Genomic DNA, 18,410 nt, shown 5'->3' with positions numbered 1-18,410 from the left:
TGGTTCACACAGAGCACTATGAACCCGGCCGCCCGAGTTTAATTCCTGGCCATGGCTAACATTGGTGGCGAATTATATCTGAACTAACCCTTTGCCCCCCCGTCTCACCAACCTGCACAGAGCAATTGATTGAAGTATGGGTCAGCAAACAACCCCCATGATCAACATAGTGACAAAAGGCTTAAATATATTCGTACTACTATGACCTGTACTATTGTATAGTTAGGTTTTAATGTTAAACTTGCCAGATGGTGTGAGCTGAGACTTCCCCCAAATGATGATCTAATACACATTGGTGATCAGACAGCTGAAACCTTACTTGGAATAATGAGCTTCAAATACACTGTGTTCTAAAGTAGGTCATTGTTGTGCAGCACATATGAGTATCAATTGCAGCGGTATCGTTAAATGTTAATGATTCACAGGCATTGTATATTCGACAATTTATTTATGATCATTTGAAAATGATTGCTATGACGTGTTAAGAATTTGTATTTTTGGTGAGGGTGTGGGGTAATATCCTTTCATTTTGTATAAAATGAAAATTACTGCTTTTAAAATGTGGTGTTCAAAATGTAGTGGCGACTTAAACATTGATGGTCGTGATGTGTTGTTTTAGTATTGCAGTTAAGAATAAGTACTTCCTTTTTTCTCTAATTTCTTCCCGTTATAGGTCCTGATCACCAATCAAGTGAATCAGGTAAAACATAATCCGGTTGAATTAACATCTAATAAAACCTTTATCCTGACACAACTTGTGGTTTATGTATGTATTCCATATGCATTTTATAAATGGATAAATGACCCTCTAGCCAAGTAGCGAACGTGGTTGCCTTGAGAGTCTGTTTGATTCTCCATTGTGTTTGCATTACTCCTCGAGTCCTTGATATTAATCCTGGAAAGCAATTGTGCAAACTCACCGTCTGATAATTTACGGGAAGGCAAACGATTCCTGTAATGTTGCCATGGCTGTTAGGATCTTTGCCGCGATGCCCTACTGCTACTTGAAAGTTGCACGTGGTGCGTGGCGATGGTGACCATGATCAGCGGTGCACCGAGAAAAATATATTCGGAGGAGGAAGATTAATTTCTGTTGAGGCCCATTGAGCTAAGAAGCATTTTTTAAATGGTGGCTAGGCCACAGAGGCAGGCAAGTTACACTGGAAAGAGGTTTTAATGGGATCATAATGATCTGCCCAAACATGACCATACATGGCCAGACCATTACATGGCCTCACCCAAACACCAATGATGAATCGTAATAACGGCTGCGAAAAACCTTCGCGTCAAGTTAAGGGTCCATTCTTTGTCTCGTGTCCTCCCCGACGACCTACAGACCGCTGGGGCTCCGGTCCCGTGTCCCCTGCTCCATTCGGAGCAGCGAACGGGGACGGGGGAAACTCCTCGCTGGCGGCCAAAGGCTTCCGCAGCGTGCGGCCCAACCTCACAGCCGCTGAGAAGAAACAGGTGAAGATGCACGCACATGGGCGGGCGGGGGGGGGGGGGCACCTGTACGTACACACAGTTGCTCGGCGCGCTCTTACCTCTTGTCCGCTGTAAGATCCTCAACAGAAGACACCGTTGAAGTTCAGCTAGGCCCTGGTTATGGCACTGCATGTCCGCATGTGCGGTGGTGTTTTGGAAGCAGAGGTGTAAATAACCAAATAACCGTGATGGTGCCACCAGTTGAAATTGTTTAGCGCGCGGAGGCCCAGGGATATCGGCACGATGTGAGCCGCAGTGCGCAGCGTTGCTGCGCTGTCTCTCCACGCACTCGCACTCGGCTGGCATAGCTTCAGGTTTTTGTTTTTTAGGCGCGATAATGTTGAGCAATGTCCAATAATTCAGCATCGTGCATAACGTCACACTCCACCGTGTTTATAGATGTGCCATCAATGAACACTCTGTCAGGTAAACATGTGATCGTTCGTCCTATCGCCACAATTTGAGGTCATGAATCGGTTCAAGAATCTGTATTTTTTTAATCCAATTTTTACCATTTCATTTGTATTGTTTCTCATTTTCATATGTATTATTTTCGAAGTTTCGCTCCGTTACCTTAACTGTAACATTAGAATATAATTTGCATTAATTTAGTATACATCATAAATCAATGCATGTATTGTGAGATTCACAATTCATTTGAAACGGATGAATCGATGCATTGTTACGTGCCTGCGGGAGTGTGATTTAAGTTGTAAGCTTGACCATTTGAATTCTGATGAATGAAACGTGCTCAACATTCGATGAGCTCGCACTGATGAGAAGCTGATCCTTAACCATGAAGAAAGGAAGAATAACATTTGGAAAGTTTATTTGAAATCGGGAAACTCGAAGGCTGGCCCTGAGCTTCTTCTTGATCTTCTTGATCTGATCTTTTCAACTTCTCTATTCTCTTCGCCTCTGTGATTCTTCACTGGTTCACATGGAGAGGTGTAGACGGTTGCTATAACATTGAAATATTAAAGTTGATAACTAATTCTAAATTGAATACTCACTTCTTTAGAACAACTTTTTGTCTTTTAGTTTGTTGTCTGATTAGCACGGTTTACTATGTACGGTGCAAAAAAAGTTAACATATATCATACATTTAAATTGTTAAATTATAGATAATGGGATGTTTTTTAAATAAGTTACTAAATTAGAACAACACAAACTTTACAGGATGCTGTAGGAATGTCTAATTCCTGTAGGAGTCCTAAGGATTGTTTGTAAATCATACAGGACCGTTTGTTTCGCCTCATTAAGATTGTGGTCATTCAACTGCCATTTGTCAGGTGACACACACACACGTTTGAGACGTGTGCGTGTCACCTTACATTTTTATTTTAAGAACTTTTTGTTACAACCGCCTCCTTTCATCCAGGTGGACCGCTGACCTTTGACCTCTTGTTTTCACGCGTGCTGTGCACTAACCCAGCTTCCCGCTGCTCCCCCCAAAGAGGAGAGCTTTGCATGGAACCCTCCAACTAAATCCTCCTACTCCGTGCTTGCGTCCATTCCCATCATGAAGTTTGTGAGCATCACCGCCGATGCCGGTTCTAACTCCCCGCGATGGCCTGCCGATGTGGCTCAGCCCACGGCCACTTTGGATAGAGCGCATGCCCCCCTCACCGGCCAGCACTTCTCTAACTCCTCTTACGACACCATCACCACCGTGTCCACCACCGATAGGGTGTACCGCAGAACCACAACGTCGACGTCGGTCGAGGAATCCTTTCTCGCTAACAGTGCACCGCTTGCCACCGGGGACGTTGCTCGCAAATGCCCCACGCCTCCTCCGAGGACCTTCCGCGTTCCTTCCTCTCAGGCCGATGCCTTTGCCGCCAGCGATAGCGAAACCCCGCAGTCGCGTAGCAGGACCGAAGCGTCCCTTTCTACGGTGGGATCGGGCTCCGCCAGTTTGCCAAGCCTTCCTCAAGACGTGCCTAACCTTGCCGATGTCTTCCAATCTCAGAGCCGCTCCGGTGCGGCCACGGCCGGCGGTAAGCGCGCGCCGCTGGCGCCCTTCCGACCCGAGCCCGGCGTCGCTCCCGCACCCACTCAGTCGTTTGTTGAGATTGGAAACGCGGAGGTCACTCCCTCCGAGCGGAAGATTTCCTCGATCAAACTTGCCCCCGTCAAAACCACCGTCACCACCACCACCAGCAGCAGCAGCGGGGGTGGCGGAGGCGGCGGTGGTGGCACCCCCGCCACGGCTGTGGACAAGGAGAAGGTAGTGGACGCCCTGACGGACGCGGCTAACCGCGTCGGCAAGGATTTAGTCGACCGGCAATTTGCTCCGCCGATGCAAGGATCTCGCCAGGGTGTGACCCCATCTCATCAGGTGACTAACATCACGACTCCCACCGTTGACGTGTTCCACCTCCATGGAAACTAACTCCACAGGCTGCACGCTCTCGGGCCTCCACGTGGCTCCCGATACCTCGCTGCTGTCCGGCATGAAGGACGCCACTGGCAAGGTTGAGACGGCGGAGAAGACGACCTCCACGGTGCAAGGAGCCCGACGGAATGTGCCACTGCCGCCAGTGAGGGGGGTGGCTAATTTAAAAGTCCCTCCGAGAAATGCGGTATTTTCAACTTTCGTAAATAATTTGTTACATTTTTTTGTTTGTTACCGCCTATATTCAAGTGACCGTACTAATGATCGTGCAAAGCTACAGTACAGTGACGAGATAGTTGCTAAAGAGTCCTTCAAGGTCTATTTTTGTAAATCACCACTTTGCAAGAGACTACTTTATAAAAGTTTTTTTTATTGCACAAGAGGTAATTGTGAAGCATGAGCGATAGGGGAAAGGGATACAGATATTACGCGGATGACAAGCCCGAGGCCAGGTTCCCACTGTGTAAGGGAAAACATTTTGCAAAGACTTAAAATAAACAAGTCGGATAGCTCTCATTTGCATTTACTCATGACATTTATGTGCACCCATTAGTATTGCGTACACCACAATTATTAGATCTGTGTGTTGTGTGCGGTGGGGTAACGTGTGGGTAACCCCACCTCTGGCCAGCTTGGTAGAGCGGGGAGAAAAATAGGAGGTCCTTCTGGGAACATTGGTGCGAGTGAGCAAACCGTACATCTTTATAATTTTCACTTCACCTAATTTAAACGACAGTTATGGCTTCACAAACTGGGCGGGTGGCATTGCAAGATAACAGCCCAACGATCGCACCTCAGGTCTCAATTGAAATCCAGTTCTGTCCCTAGCAGAGAACATGCGGAGATCAAGAGCGCATTTGTGAAGCGCCAGCCGTCGACTTTTCATTTCACATCGAAACACCCGGAGGCCCCTTTCAGAGTACCTTTAATGGCACCGTCATTAACGGGTCACCTGCTGTTTGCCTTCCCTCCTTGGAGTGACACGCGCTCAGAGCGTTAAGGTTGCCGTGCCCTGGCGTGCTTGGACAATGCGGAGCAGCAAAAAATGTTGACTCCGCCTGTTCCACCTGTATGGGGTAGAGTGTGGCCACCATCACGCAGGTGCTTCGTGTAAACACCGATTCATCGGCTCAAAATACCTTAATATGTATAGATGACCACAGAGCTGGCTCGTTGCGGGGCTGCCGACTTGCTTGTCTGTGGTTCCTCGAGCCTCCGAGTCGTTCCCTCACTTTTGGCCTTGTGGCCACCGCGTTGCAAGTTGACATCATTATTATTGATTTAACACGTAGGCTTTCGCGATCAATATCATCCATAATAGAGGGGTTTTTTGGGTTAAATGGCGTAAATATATAAATGTGTCGTTAAAACCCGCCACCACCCGACACAACCAACTAGTAAGTCAGTAAACAGAACATGCCAATTCGTCATTAGTACAGCATACCACTGTGTTGGAGAGCCAAGCCACAACATTTACAATCCGAGTACGACGTTTCGCCAGTAATTACAACTAGCTTCATCAGGCGACAGCTAGATTTGTGGAGAAGTCCACCTGTTTCGTTCCTTATGTAGAGGCGCTCTTGTGCAAAGTGGGGGAGGAATTATTATTGGTTGTAAGGCCGTGTGCTTACCACCAGAGGGCAGTTCCAACAAAATACTGTATAGTGTTATTATTTCTTCTAAGCTTCCACGTTTATGCTCCCTGCATCCATCAGTCCACATTGACCAGTGTGGTGAAGTATGGTCAATGTGTTAGGGAGGCCCTCATCCAGCAGTGGGTTGACCGAGGGCTGCTACACTCACATGCACATCGATATCATTTAGCCAGTAAATGAATATACAATGGGATTAGACTGCATTGCATAATGCTCACAAATGTGTGGCTGGATCCAGATGGGTGCGGATATAGAGGAGGGCTCACGCCAATGCAAAGAGAATTTTCTTGTGTCAGCACCGCCAGGAGAGTTCGTGCATTATGGCTGCAATAATACTTGTGCATTTTTAACATTAACACAGACATGCTACTGTTTGGCATTAACCCACAAGTTGATATTAATGATAGCATGCGAACTGGCAAGCTTATTATGTCAGTGGGTGCAAGCGTGACTAAATGTTGAATTATATCATATACTTGATTATGCATGTAATTAGTATATTTTTTTACTTGTCCTTTTTTTCAATTGACCTCAGCCCCAAGTGAAATTCTGGATCAGCTTTTGCATCACTTTTTGCACGTAGCTACATGCAGGTCCCGTTTTGAGCGAATGCAGTACTCTGGAAAAATTACATTGCAGACAAAAGTAATAGGCAATCATCGAGCATCAGGACTTCTATTGTGTAATCTCTGGTGCAAAGAAGACTTTGGCAAATTTCAATTCCCCCACTGCAGTAAACATCCCTTGACCCACAAATCAAACAAGAATATACACGTGTCAATATGTAAACATGACGGTCACAGGATATGCCCATCGGATAGGTCCTTGGGAACCTTGGAATGGCGGTGACATTCAATAATCGTGTGCCTTTTATTGCAATAAGCCTTCAATATCTTACAGACATCCTGTGCTTAACATCCGATATGTGTGTGCAGTCACATAAAGACGCGACTGATGATGTAGCTCGGTGTTTTCCATCACAGTCATTTCCACGTTCGGCTCAGCCACCGCAGCTGCTGGTGACATTGGCAAATCGAATTGACCGGTTCAATTATTTTTTGCCACACAGGGACTACTCTATTTACCTACTTACGAACCAGTTAGGTTCCAGAGGTCTGTTCATAGGTCGATTCGTAAGTCCAACTTTACTTCTGTCGATTCCAAACGTGCTGTACGGCATGTACACTAAACACGGAGAATGGCTTCAAAATTTTTATCATCTCCTGTAGATGTAGATGCCACTGGTTCTTCGCGTTCTGCGAATGTAGATGCCACTGATTCTTCATGTTCTGCAGATGTAGATGCTAATTCCCTTTGGTTCTCGTGTTTCCTCTCTACTCTCTTGACAAACGTACCAAGAGATTTCTGCACGGTTGCCCTCTTCTTCTTCTCCTCTTCATAAATCAACTTGTAACAGGCAATAGCACCGTGAACAGCTGCCGACACCTTAGTAAACCTTTCAGTGTTTGGGGTCCTGAGACTCAAAACAAGCCGGTGCTCGACACTGAACAACCGCCGCCATCTATTGCACGGTGGTTGAACTTACGAATCTGTCTGAACAGGCAACTGGAAATATGGACGGGTTTGTTCGTATCTCTCAAAGTTCGTAAGTCAAATGTTTGTAAGTAGAGGAGTTCTTGTATTGATATTGCCGGGTTTAGGATTCCCACCTTGTGTGGGTAACTTTGAATACCTGTGAGAGATCCGCTCTAATTTACGTCATCGAGCGAGCGTTGTCACAGCTTTGCGGGGACATCAACGGCTCGTGAGCTTGTGTCTAATGCACCTGTGATGTGTCATCATGTAACCCATCGTGTTTTGTTCGAGATGAATTGCGGCTGTGTTAAAGAAAGTAATTTGTCCGAGTCTGTCAAACAAATTATCACGCGGTGTTTGTATTTCACAAGGTTTCATTTAGAGGTGTTTTGGCCACGTACATTAACGTAAAAACCCTGCTTGTTAATTGCGCACTTAGATATTTGCACATCTAATACGTGTACTCGATAAGGCAGCAACAACAAATTTCAGAGGTCTAAAATGTTGGAAAGCATTTCATGTATATTGCTTCGAATGCAAATTGCTGCAAGTATGCATTTGAATGGATTAATTTAATGTGGAAAGCTGCTGGCTTGCTGAGTGGCAAACAATTAAGTATGCGGCCTATTGCCTTTTCACTTCCATTGGTAAATTATTGGATTTAATTGCAGTTTTTGAGCTAAATAATACATGCCTACAGGACAAAACACAGGCCGGCAAAAGCGTTGCCTTTGTTGAAGAGCAGCAATCCCAACAAGCCACTAATACCGACTGAATTATCAAACGGCATTCAAACCACCTGTTCCATTGACCTATGTGGCTTTGTAATGCACCACTCCTGTAGATGAAGAAAGCATCCAACGTGATCTATGCAAATTGTATTTAGCCCGTTTAGAAAATCATTTTGCAATTCTCTCACATACACGGGAGAACTCCTCTTAGCTGCAGTGATGTGGGGTAGGAATATCGCAGATCTTATTATCTGTGGATTCTCTACTTTTCTGCAAAAAAATATTGTGTGTCATCAGATGAATTTGCTACGCGACTCCTGTTTTCCGCAATATTTGTATAGAAGACATTCAGCGAAGCAGAATGGGAAAGTTGACGGGTAACATAAAGAATAGGGTCGTAGCTCATTGGAGTTTCCACGGACCTTACAGCTCCTGCGGATATGAGGAGTTGCGAGTAATATGATCACGGCAAAGAGGAGTTCTCCCGTTATCGCGTATATATAAATAAGGATGCCACCACGTTCAATGTCATGAAAACCAAAAACCCCACGCCTCTGCCACCCAGCAGCTTACGGGATTGGGCAGTGTGAAAGTGACCGTCCAATCGGAAAGTGCCCACCGCTCTCGGGACGCCGGCCATTCGGAGCAGGCCTCATCGCCCGTGCCGCCACTGGTGCCGGTCGGGCCGCGGGACTACGGGCCTCTCGGCGGCCCGCCCGGCCACCCGCCGGCCCCCGTGAGAAATGAGTCGCCGGCCTCGGCGCCCGATCGCTTCCCCACGCTCGACGACTTTATCCCGCCGCACCTGCAGAAAAAGCTGTCTCCCGCTGACGGTCACTCGCACTCGCTTCTCGAGCCCGAATGGGAGGTGTCATCGCGCACCGTGAGCGAGTCGTCCACGGCTGTGCTGGATGACCTCCTCCCGCCACTCGCTTCCGAGGTCACGGACCACTCGGTCACCCCCTCACCAACTCTCACGGAGGAGCGCGCCCTCACGCCTGCCCACGTAATTCACGCTCACCCCCCCCCCCCCCCCCACAAGCCTGCCCATCCCGTGAACGACACCCGTGGGACTGACGCCGCACGGCGAGCCGTGCATTAACGTGCTAATTTTTTTATTTTAAACCGCAATAACGAGAACTCCGAGGCCAACCTTCCAAGGTCGTAAAATGTAGAACTGGGCGTGTAAATGTGGATTTTGGACATAATCCGCTGAATAATAACTACCCGTTTGGGCTTCAACAGTCGCACGGCTGGCAAAATAAGATTTAACCAACCCACCCACGGATAATTATTCTAAAGCAACAAACGTTTAATTCAAAAGCAAAACCAACCTTGCGTCGGTTTGCTGTGATTTCAGGAGTGAAATGAACCCCCGCGAATGTATTGACAATCCTTAATCTGCAATAATTTCATAGCAGATGTATAAACGACAGCAGACCATCACCACAGCAGACTATCGCCACAGTGGACTTGATGCATGAGTGGGTTTCATGGTGGAACGGTGGCATTTCCCACGAAATGATAGCCTTGAAATTGTTAATAATAACATTCCAATTTCTCTTGTAAAATATTGTTCCTTGAATTGCTCACCAATGATGCCGATGGCAACTCGAATTTCGCCGTTGCGGTCTACAAGAATGTGTGGACCTTTCTTAACCCTAGCCCCCGGAAGCGAGATCCACAGTTTTGTTTCAATAACATTCAACAAATGTTTTCATCCGTGCTCGATTGTGCTGCCTTTACGTGCAGCCAGTACCGTCGATCCTGGAAGGCTGTGTGATTCGATTGCGATTATGGCTTTTTTTTTTGTCGCGATAATTGTCGCCCCTCATCGGTCGCGTACACTTGTCGCTTACTAACTGACAATGTGGGTTTGTTGCTTCATGCGTCCCTGCATGGAAATCATTACATATTTTGCATGGCATAGGCACAACTGTTGGGTGGGGGGCATTTCCTGTGAGACAAACCGAAATAAAATACCTTCCTCTCTTGTGCGATTATTTACAACAACAAAAAACCCCAACGTTCCCTGCACTATCCTATTTGTAAAGTTCCCATTGTTGTATCCTATAAGACTTGATGACAACATTTTGGACACGAGTAGTAGAATTTGTATGCAGCTTTTTTTCCCCGTGGGAGAAATGTTTAAGTCTTATAGGATATCAACAGGATTTTCTTTCGTAAATTTGTTTTGTACATTTCTGTGAATGATTTGTTTTTATATATTATGGACATTAATTTACAATTTCTGCTGTATTTATTTATTTTACTAACTGTGGCTGATTTACATTTGTTTTGTATGTTCAACATTCCTTTAATCACACGTGATCTTTAACGCTTATGATACCTAACAAGATGCCAGAACTCCAATGTCTTGTGACGACCTGTACGTACTCTGGTTCTTTCGGTAAAGTCAAGAAAGCTTCGAATCCGACCTCTACGTAATTATAGAATGATTTGCTTACAGCCACGTGCCGAATTTAGGCGCACCTGTTACTAAAGCGTGTGTGTATGTGCGTGTGTGTATGTGTGTGTGTGTATATGTGCTTGTGTATGTGTGTGTGTCTATAGGCCTCTGGCATACAACGTGCATTAATTTAGGTGCCGCAATCAGTGTCCAATTGAATGTGGCTCAGTATGTTAATATCCCGTTGCATTTCCATTTAGCGTATGCCAGGCAGTTGGTTCTAATGTTACGTGTATAGTACATTGAATAGCATCTCGTAGACATTTTTTTATTTATTTGCTTATTTAATGGAGTGTAGTTTTCAGTATTTTTAAATATGCCCCAAGTAAGGAAAATTCTAACAGGCATTCACGTTTCCACAGTTTAAATTTCACGCTAAAAATTTACATCAGGAGAATTTCGCATCACTATGTTTTAGCTCCGCGTATCTCATCAATTAATCCATTTATGCATCTAATAATTCTTTGGAATTCGACATTTTCATTTGTCGATTGTTGTCCCGAACATTATCCACTGGTAATCATCGCGCATTGCAATGACCCACTTGCAACCAGTCGTTTTGATAGTTGTGGCGGTATTTGCGGCGGGGTTTTTTCCAAAGAGGTTTTGCTGAAGTTTCAATCAGCCCTGGTTTGAGCACAACATCAATTAACACGATTGCCCTCAGTGGGTAGCGGTATAACTTGCCAACCATTTAAGTGGTCTGTCTGCCAATATTTAAACCGTCTTTAAAGAATGCTGATTTTCAAAGCGAACACCGCCGAAAAAGATTTGTTTTGTTTTTAAATGTTAACAAATGGTATATTTCGCTTTAAAAATCGCTTGAGCAAAAACATTGGCAGCCTATTACGTTACATCGGTGCGATTGGCATGTATGGTAGAGAGTGGCAACAATGAATTAACAACATTAATCATAAATTAAAACACTTCTGACCCAAATATAACTGAATCCCGACTGGAACACATTTGCCACTTATTGTAAAAAAAAAACACATTTAACGGATTATTAAATAGCTTAGCTCAATCTTGATTATTTTTTTTGGACGTGCATTCAATGAAAACTATGGCACATTATTTGGTCAAGAAAAATTCTGAGCCAGAGAGTGCAATCTGCAACGCGTGCATAGCTTTTGGGTTTAGCTTTGCTGCGCGATTTGCAATTTGCTTGGAAAGATTTGTTACAAAGAAAAATTAATTAACGCTTGCGAATGATTACGTGCGCAATATCGTTAATACTCTGTTTGGATAACCAGCATGTGCATTTAACTCTGAAGCGGCAGGATTAGAGCCAGAGTGCAGTATAATTTTTTAAAAGTCAAAGTTAATCTAAATTAGTATTTACGATATTGTATTGTTTTATATATATAGTATTTTCTCGTAATTATGCAACCACTTTGGCCTATTTAATCGTTTGTCTTAAAATGACTCTCACTATTCAGTTGAGTTACTCACACGCAGTCTGGCTGACTTGGTACTTGACTGCACTCTGGTTGATCTGTGCTGTTCTATAAACATTAACATTCTAAACAAATGTTCACTCGATACAAATCTTATTCATAAGATTCACACTTTACGTTTATGAACCAAAAGGCCCCGTCATGGTTCATTGAATAATCCAATTACGTTTGTTGATTTCGATGAGTGTCACATTCAGACTTTATCAAAAATAATAACCTAATGCATTTCTCTCGATTAAAATTACATCAACATTGAGTAAGATTAACATGATTATTTACAAGCCCACACTTGCAAATGTACAGCATATGGGTATACTGGCAGTTACTGGTAAGGAAAGCATTAAACATAGCGTAAGACATCAACAATGGCCCTCAGAGAACAATGCAGCAAAATCCAGTGTTGTACTGTACTTCTCTGCTCCCATATCTATGCTTCCCGACTTCGCCAACCCAAACTGACCAGCGTGTGGTCAATTAAGCCCCGACACCCTGAGTGGTGTGGGGAGGCATCTCGTCTAGCAGTGGATTTATTAAAAATAACTCTGCATTTCCCTATAGACATGAACGTTTTTTTTTTGTCAAATTTAGGAACTGCGCTTCGCAATGACCACGGATATAAATACGTCACCGCAGATCTATCAGCCACCGAGAGACATTCCTCGTGACTCCACTGAGCCGTCGTTCACTGTTGCGCCTGCTTTGTTCATTTTTACAGCAAAACGACGGGCAGGAGTATTCCGACGGTGCCTTGAAAAGTAGCTTTTCACCGACGCACAAGTACACGAGTTACCAGAGCTCATTCAGCACCACCTCGTCACAGCCGCAGAACACACAAGGTGAGAGAGATCGCCCACCCGATCCCACTTTAGTATCATCGCAGCATCGTCGGCATCACCTTCTGTAAAAAAAATCACTTCGTAAAAATTCACTTGTCATCCCATCATCACCGTCATCAATGGCACCGCTATCATTGTTATTGCTAAGCATGTAAAGATTCACCCCCTCTCCAAGATTCAAATATTACTATTCGGAATCACAGTTTCATTCAATAATATTAAGGAATGCCCATTACATGCTACCTGGTTTGTACCGACTATACCGATCTGTCTTGTGCGTGCTGCTTTCTGTGCGTAGTAAGGTCTGTCTTCGTAGTTTTGTTTGTTCTGTCTCGTTTCTATTTTATATCTCATTCGCTCCATGAAGCTTAGCACTACATTCATCTCCAGTTTGCACGTGAATTCCGAATAATAGGCAGGATTTTTGTTTGCGTAATAATCGCTTCCAATCAACAGATGAATTCATCATTACGTTGTTAATCATCATTATCATCAAACAGCTTTGTTGACTTCATCAGCCATCCTCTACTGGTGATGGTGGTGATGATGATCATTATAGTTTTAAATTAAATCTAGGACTCGAAATAAAACCCAGTGCGCAGATGACTGTGCGATGACCCCGTGTGATTGATGACTCAGCGTGATGTCTCCGCACGATGGCTGCACACTGTGACTGCGTGGCGACTCTGCGTGGTGGCTGCGTGCAATGGCTCCGTGTCACGGCCCCGTTTAATGGCCCCATGTGATGACCCCGTGTGATGACCCCGTGCGATGATTTCATGCGATGGCTCCGCGTGACGGTTCCACGCAATCGCTTTGCGTGTTGACTTTGCATGGTGACTCTGCATGGTGACAGGGCGCCATGGTGGCGAGATGTTAACTACCACGCCTGGTATGCAGGAGGTCGTGAGGTCGATCCCGACCCTTACGCCTGTTGTATATTTGGAGTTTGCATGTTCTTTCCGTGGTCGCATGGATTTTTCTCCAGGTCCTCCGGTTTTTCCCTCCACATTTAGAATCAACGTATGTTCAGGGGTATTTGGGTGCTATACATTTTCACGCGATAAGCCGCTTCGTTGACAGCTGTCATTCATGGCCAGGTCTTCTTCTGAAAAAGAGCTATATAGCTGAGTGGGCCTTACCTGGTTAAAATAAAAAATATATAAATTTCGATTTAAAGCTTTCGTGACTGCAGGGATTCATCTTCTTGGTTCTTTCGGTAAAGTCACGTATAATGGAAGTAATAAAATTATAAACATAAAACAAACATCGTGAGAATTATTTTATTATGTTTTAGTTTTATTACTTTATTATTTCCATTCTACGTGACTTTACCGAAAGAACCAAGAATATGAGTGGCAGTGGTTAGGTGCCATCTACTCAGAAGCGGTAAGGTGGCAAAGCTTGAATTCTCGCGAGGGGTCGACTCAGCTCTTCACCGCAATGGAGACAGTAACACTTTGCGGAAGGCGATCAGAAGTCTTCCTATAATTTAACGTGGATCTGCCATGGTAACGTGGAATTTTTAGACTGCGTGCGGTCGCTCTCTGTGATGTCTCCGCGCCACGATGACCGCGTGCTCGCGCGCGCCGCCTATCAGACCGGGTGATGTACACGCCCACGGAGAAGCTTCCGGCGGGCGCCGTGTACCAGACGAAGACGTTTGAGGGCGGCACCGTGCACACCGACACGTTCTACCCAGCCGCCGGCATGTCCAGCGAGGAGAAGAAGGTGACGGTGCTCAAGGCTCCACACTACCCCGGCATCGGGCCTGTGGACGAGAACGGCGTCCCCATCGCCGTCCGTACCGTATGCTTACGCTTGTGCTTCTTTTCCCCTTGCGTGCACACTTACAGTAAAACCCTCCTTCTTAACGGCGGTAGTTGGTTCCACGAAACCGGTCGTTAACTGATTTGGTCGTTAAGCGAGTATAGAAAATACACGTTAAAGGCTTAATTCGTTCTGATATCATCGAAAGTTACCCTTTTTCACCCAAAAACGTACTTTGAAATATTTAAACAATGGTTATTAATACATAAAGATACAAACAACATTATCAACACAGAATATTAAAAGAAACGTGGTTGATCAATGCTTTCATTCATTCTTACCGTACCTAAAACAGCCCGTCGTTAACAGGGGAATGGTCGGTAACCAAACACATTGGGCTCGATGGAGGCCTGTCGTTAAGCAATTAGTCGTTAACGGGTGCTCGTTAAGAGGGGTTCTACTCTGCACTACTATACACTACACTACTATACACTCCACTACTCTACACTACATTATAAACTACACGACCATACACTGGGCTCTATGGAGGCCCGTCGTGAAGCGATTAGTCGTTCACAGGGGTGCTCGTTAAGAGGGTTCTACTTTATATATATCGGGCATGTGACGTGGCCCAGCCGTCACGCGTCCGTCGCTTGTTCCGGAGGTTGGCGGTTCGAAAGATCCAGCAGGCCGCCCCGGTTAATGCTGTGGCGTGCGTTAGCCGTGAAATACCGCGGTGGACGCTGACGATGCCCATGACGTCATTCGAAAGAGAGTAGGCCGTTGTGTTTGCCAGCATCACGGTCCACAGTTTCGAAAAATTACATCGCGAATTACTCAACAAGAGATTACACATCGTACCATCACTCCTGACTGTACAACTACTGCAGATCGTGTGTAACACAGCACCCCCCCCTTCGTTAAACGAGCGGTGTGAATACCAAATATGTTAAATGATTATTACGTGTGTCATGTATAACAAGTTCTCAAGAAATTTGGAGATGTCTGAAGGAAAGACACAACTTAAAATGCAGCGCAATGTGTGTACCTAAGACAGCTACTGAAGGTGAACCGAAATCTAAACGATGAGTGAAATAGGTGGACTAGGGCTCGTTGGCAAGTTGTTGTAAACGTGAGCTTGGTAATTAAAAGCCACGTCCCAATGTGCCTAGGAAACAGGGTCATGAGCACAAAAATGATTGGACTAGAACTGAAAAAATGCACATGCGCATCAGAGAATGCTCACCACCTTTACCGACCCGCACTGGCCGGCAATGGTGCAGTATGGTCAAATAAACCTTACAAGACCCGCATAGCGTGGAGAGACCATCATTGCATACAAAGTGCTCACCACAAATGAACCACAATATTTTTCGATTTAAAGCTTTCGTGACTGCAGGGATTCATCTTCTTGGTTCTTTCGGTAAAGTCACGTCAATAAAATAATAAAAATTAAACATGATGTTTTATTTTTATCATTTTATCATTTTCCTTCTGCGTGACTTTACCGAAAGAACCAAAAAGATGAACCACCATACCTCGCTGATCTCGTCATGGAGCATAAACCACCACGCGAACTCCGGTCATCCTCGCAGTGGCTTTTGGCTGGCCATCGAATAAAGATGGTCACTGCATCAGATTCACTTCAGCAGCCGTCTGGAACGCTCTTCTTGTCGATTTTAGGAAGTCACTGGAGCTGTGCATGTTTAAATATAGATTTAAAACTCATTTGTTAATTGCTGCTTTTTGTGTTTAGTTTGTTGTCTTTCCCCGCACCTCCGATTAGCAGGGTTGGCCATGTACGGTGCAAAAGAAGTTGAACAGACATACATCCATCTAGCAGCAGATTGACAAAAGCGCTGTACATAATCAACGTTTTTTGGGTTTAGATCGCGTTATTTATAAATGTGTCGTAACCCTCCACCACCCGACACGGCCAATCAGTAAATGTTGTGGTTTCACGCTTCAACATACCGGTGGGCTAAAGCAGTGAACTAATTGTCCTTTGTCAACGTGACACTTTTTTACTGATTGGCCGTGTCGGGTGGTGGAGGGATACGACACATTTATAAATAACGCGATCTAAACCCAAAAACGTTGATTATGAATAATACTGGTCGCGAAAGCCTACGTGTTAAAAAGCGCTGTTCATGGACAATATACCCATGTGAGTGTGGATAGCAGCACTGAACGATGATAATATATGTGCCTGTCTGTATATCCCTCCCTTCTTTCCACGGGTTTGTGGCAGACGGTGGACAAGCCCAAGGACTGGTACAAGACCATGTTCAAGCAGATTCATACGGTGCACAAAGCTGGAGGTGAGGTCCCAGGGCACTCTAGGGTGGCCACCTCTGATGTACAAAGAATTAGGATATGTGGGAAGAAGAAGAAGATCTCAAAATACCAGCAAAGGGGAAAACTAAATGTAAATGCGTTGACGCGAGTGCCGTTTTTTAATATTATTATGCAACTCACAAAAATGTGTAACTTTTAATTGTTTCTGAGAAGGGAGCTGCGGATTTCCCAGGATAGTTTATATAAAAAAAATATGGCTAAAACCAGGACAGGTTTGCAACCACATAGATTAATTTCCGCCAACTCTGCAGCATCGTATCCATTTGTTGTTTGATCCGCTCGGTGTCGTAGTTATTTATTTATTTGTATAGGTCTGCTCAGCCCGTGCGCGAACACTCTTTACGTGCAGTCATGTCTGTCGACATTTGGGGGTTCATTTATCTCGGGCCGATTCAAACGTGAAGCTGCTGCCCCTTATCCCTTTGCCTTGTCAATTAGCGAGGCACAGAGTCACCCGCGAGGTCTCATTTGTGGGGAGGGAGGTCGCTCGGTAAATATTAACCAGGAGAGGATCAGAATATTCATTTATCTTGGAGAAACCCGATGAGACACTGGCAGCTCTGTAGAGCTACTGATTACACAATTGCTTCGCCTGTCACGCAAACCATTCTGCAAAACAAAAGACGGCATTTATTAAAAGTTTTTTTTTTTATGCCGTCTAATGCATAAACAAAAGGTGCCCTTCGTGCTGATCAAACGTGAATTTGAGTCACGGTGACAGACGATTAAGTGGGATGTTGTTCGGCGATTCCTTCAAAGGAATTCACCGGCCGATGCTACGATATGGGTCGTGGTATAGAAAGAGCATCCGTCCGTGACAGCGTCTCCTAAAAGCGTAAACCTCAAAGCAGCACAGCAGATGTATTTTCTCTTCAGCATTGGAGGAGATACAGTAGAAGTGGCCTGGAGCGATGCTAACCACACCACTAGGGGTTGGTTCACGAAACGTGATGCGAACCAAACCATGAGGGTTTGGTTCACGAACCATGAACCAAACCCTAGTGGCTATTTTCAAGAAGGAAACCCAACGCGATGTGTCCAACGAATTATTTTGCCACACTGCTCTCTTGTGGCCACCACATAGCCGTGCAGCCGATAACAAGCGGCTGTACATGGTGGTCACAACACATCCAACAACTATCCAGGCTCAACTCTGCTTAGTTTCAGAGATCCAACCAAATCTGGCACATTTCATGTGCTCGCGAATTTTTCGACGGTGTAACAAGGGCTGCTTAATTAATACTGTTTAGTAACAGTATTTATTTACCCCTGTCAATATTATTCGTCACAGGAGACTTTGCATTTATGTTACATTGCAGATGATGACTTTGAACACTACACGCCCACTTCTGCAGACTGGGAAAGCACCTGTGAGTATTAAGCGGTCGATCTACAAAGGGCCCGTGGAACACATCACACAGAGTTATCAAGGCTACTGGGATCACACAGAAAGGTGTAGTTGTTTATTTTTAAATAATATGAAGAAAAATTGTGGAAATCTGGAGATGGCCACGTGGCTCAGAGGTCAGAGGTCAGAGCGCTGAGCTTGCATCACCGACATCCTGCATTGTAATCCAGGCAGACACCTGCGAATAAACCGGGGTTTTTAAATGCAGTGGGTTTGATGGTCTCAATCCGATCACTGATGACTGTATCGGCTCTTGTGAATTAAAAAAAAACATCACAAGTGGGTGTCGTGTGATGATCAGAACTC

The 18,410-nt window shown here is 45.0% G+C and overlaps 1 protein-coding gene across 23 annotated transcripts in view; it reads left to right on the top strand.

The window, feature by feature from the left end:
• The window catches only part of LOC133354450 (sorbin and SH3 domain-containing protein 1-like), a 199,536-nt gene that overhangs the window by 126,235 nt on the left and 54,891 nt on the right, over positions 1-18,410 (top strand). For 16 of the 23 annotated variants that reach the window (XM_061571285.1, XM_061571284.1, XM_061571294.1 and 13 more), the window contains 8 exons: positions 674-700; positions 1,337-1,467; positions 3,458-3,826; positions 8,371-8,811; positions 12,448-12,568; positions 14,169-14,377; positions 16,590-16,659; positions 18,016-18,066. In XM_061571285.1, the coding sequence (XP_061427269.1) occupies positions 674-700; positions 1,337-1,467; positions 3,458-3,826; positions 8,371-8,811; positions 12,448-12,568; positions 14,169-14,377; positions 16,590-16,659; positions 18,016-18,066 (1,419 nt within the window). The remainder of the gene's footprint in view (positions 1-673; positions 701-1,336; positions 1,468-3,457; positions 3,827-8,370; positions 8,812-12,447; positions 12,569-14,168; positions 14,378-16,589; positions 16,660-18,015; positions 18,067-18,410) is intronic. The other 7 variants (XM_061571292.1, XM_061571280.1, XM_061571278.1 and 4 more) reach the window with 7 other exon arrangements.

The sequence above is a fragment of the Lethenteron reissneri genome, chromosome 47 (assembly GCF_015708825.2).
Source record: "Lethenteron reissneri isolate LAM-NWPU_2019-01 chromosome 47, ASM1570882v1, whole genome shotgun sequence".
Taxonomy (NCBI): domain Eukaryota; kingdom Metazoa; phylum Chordata; class Hyperoartia; order Petromyzontiformes; family Petromyzontidae; genus Lethenteron; species Lethenteron reissneri.
This window is presented reverse-complemented; position numbering and strand designations above follow the sequence as displayed.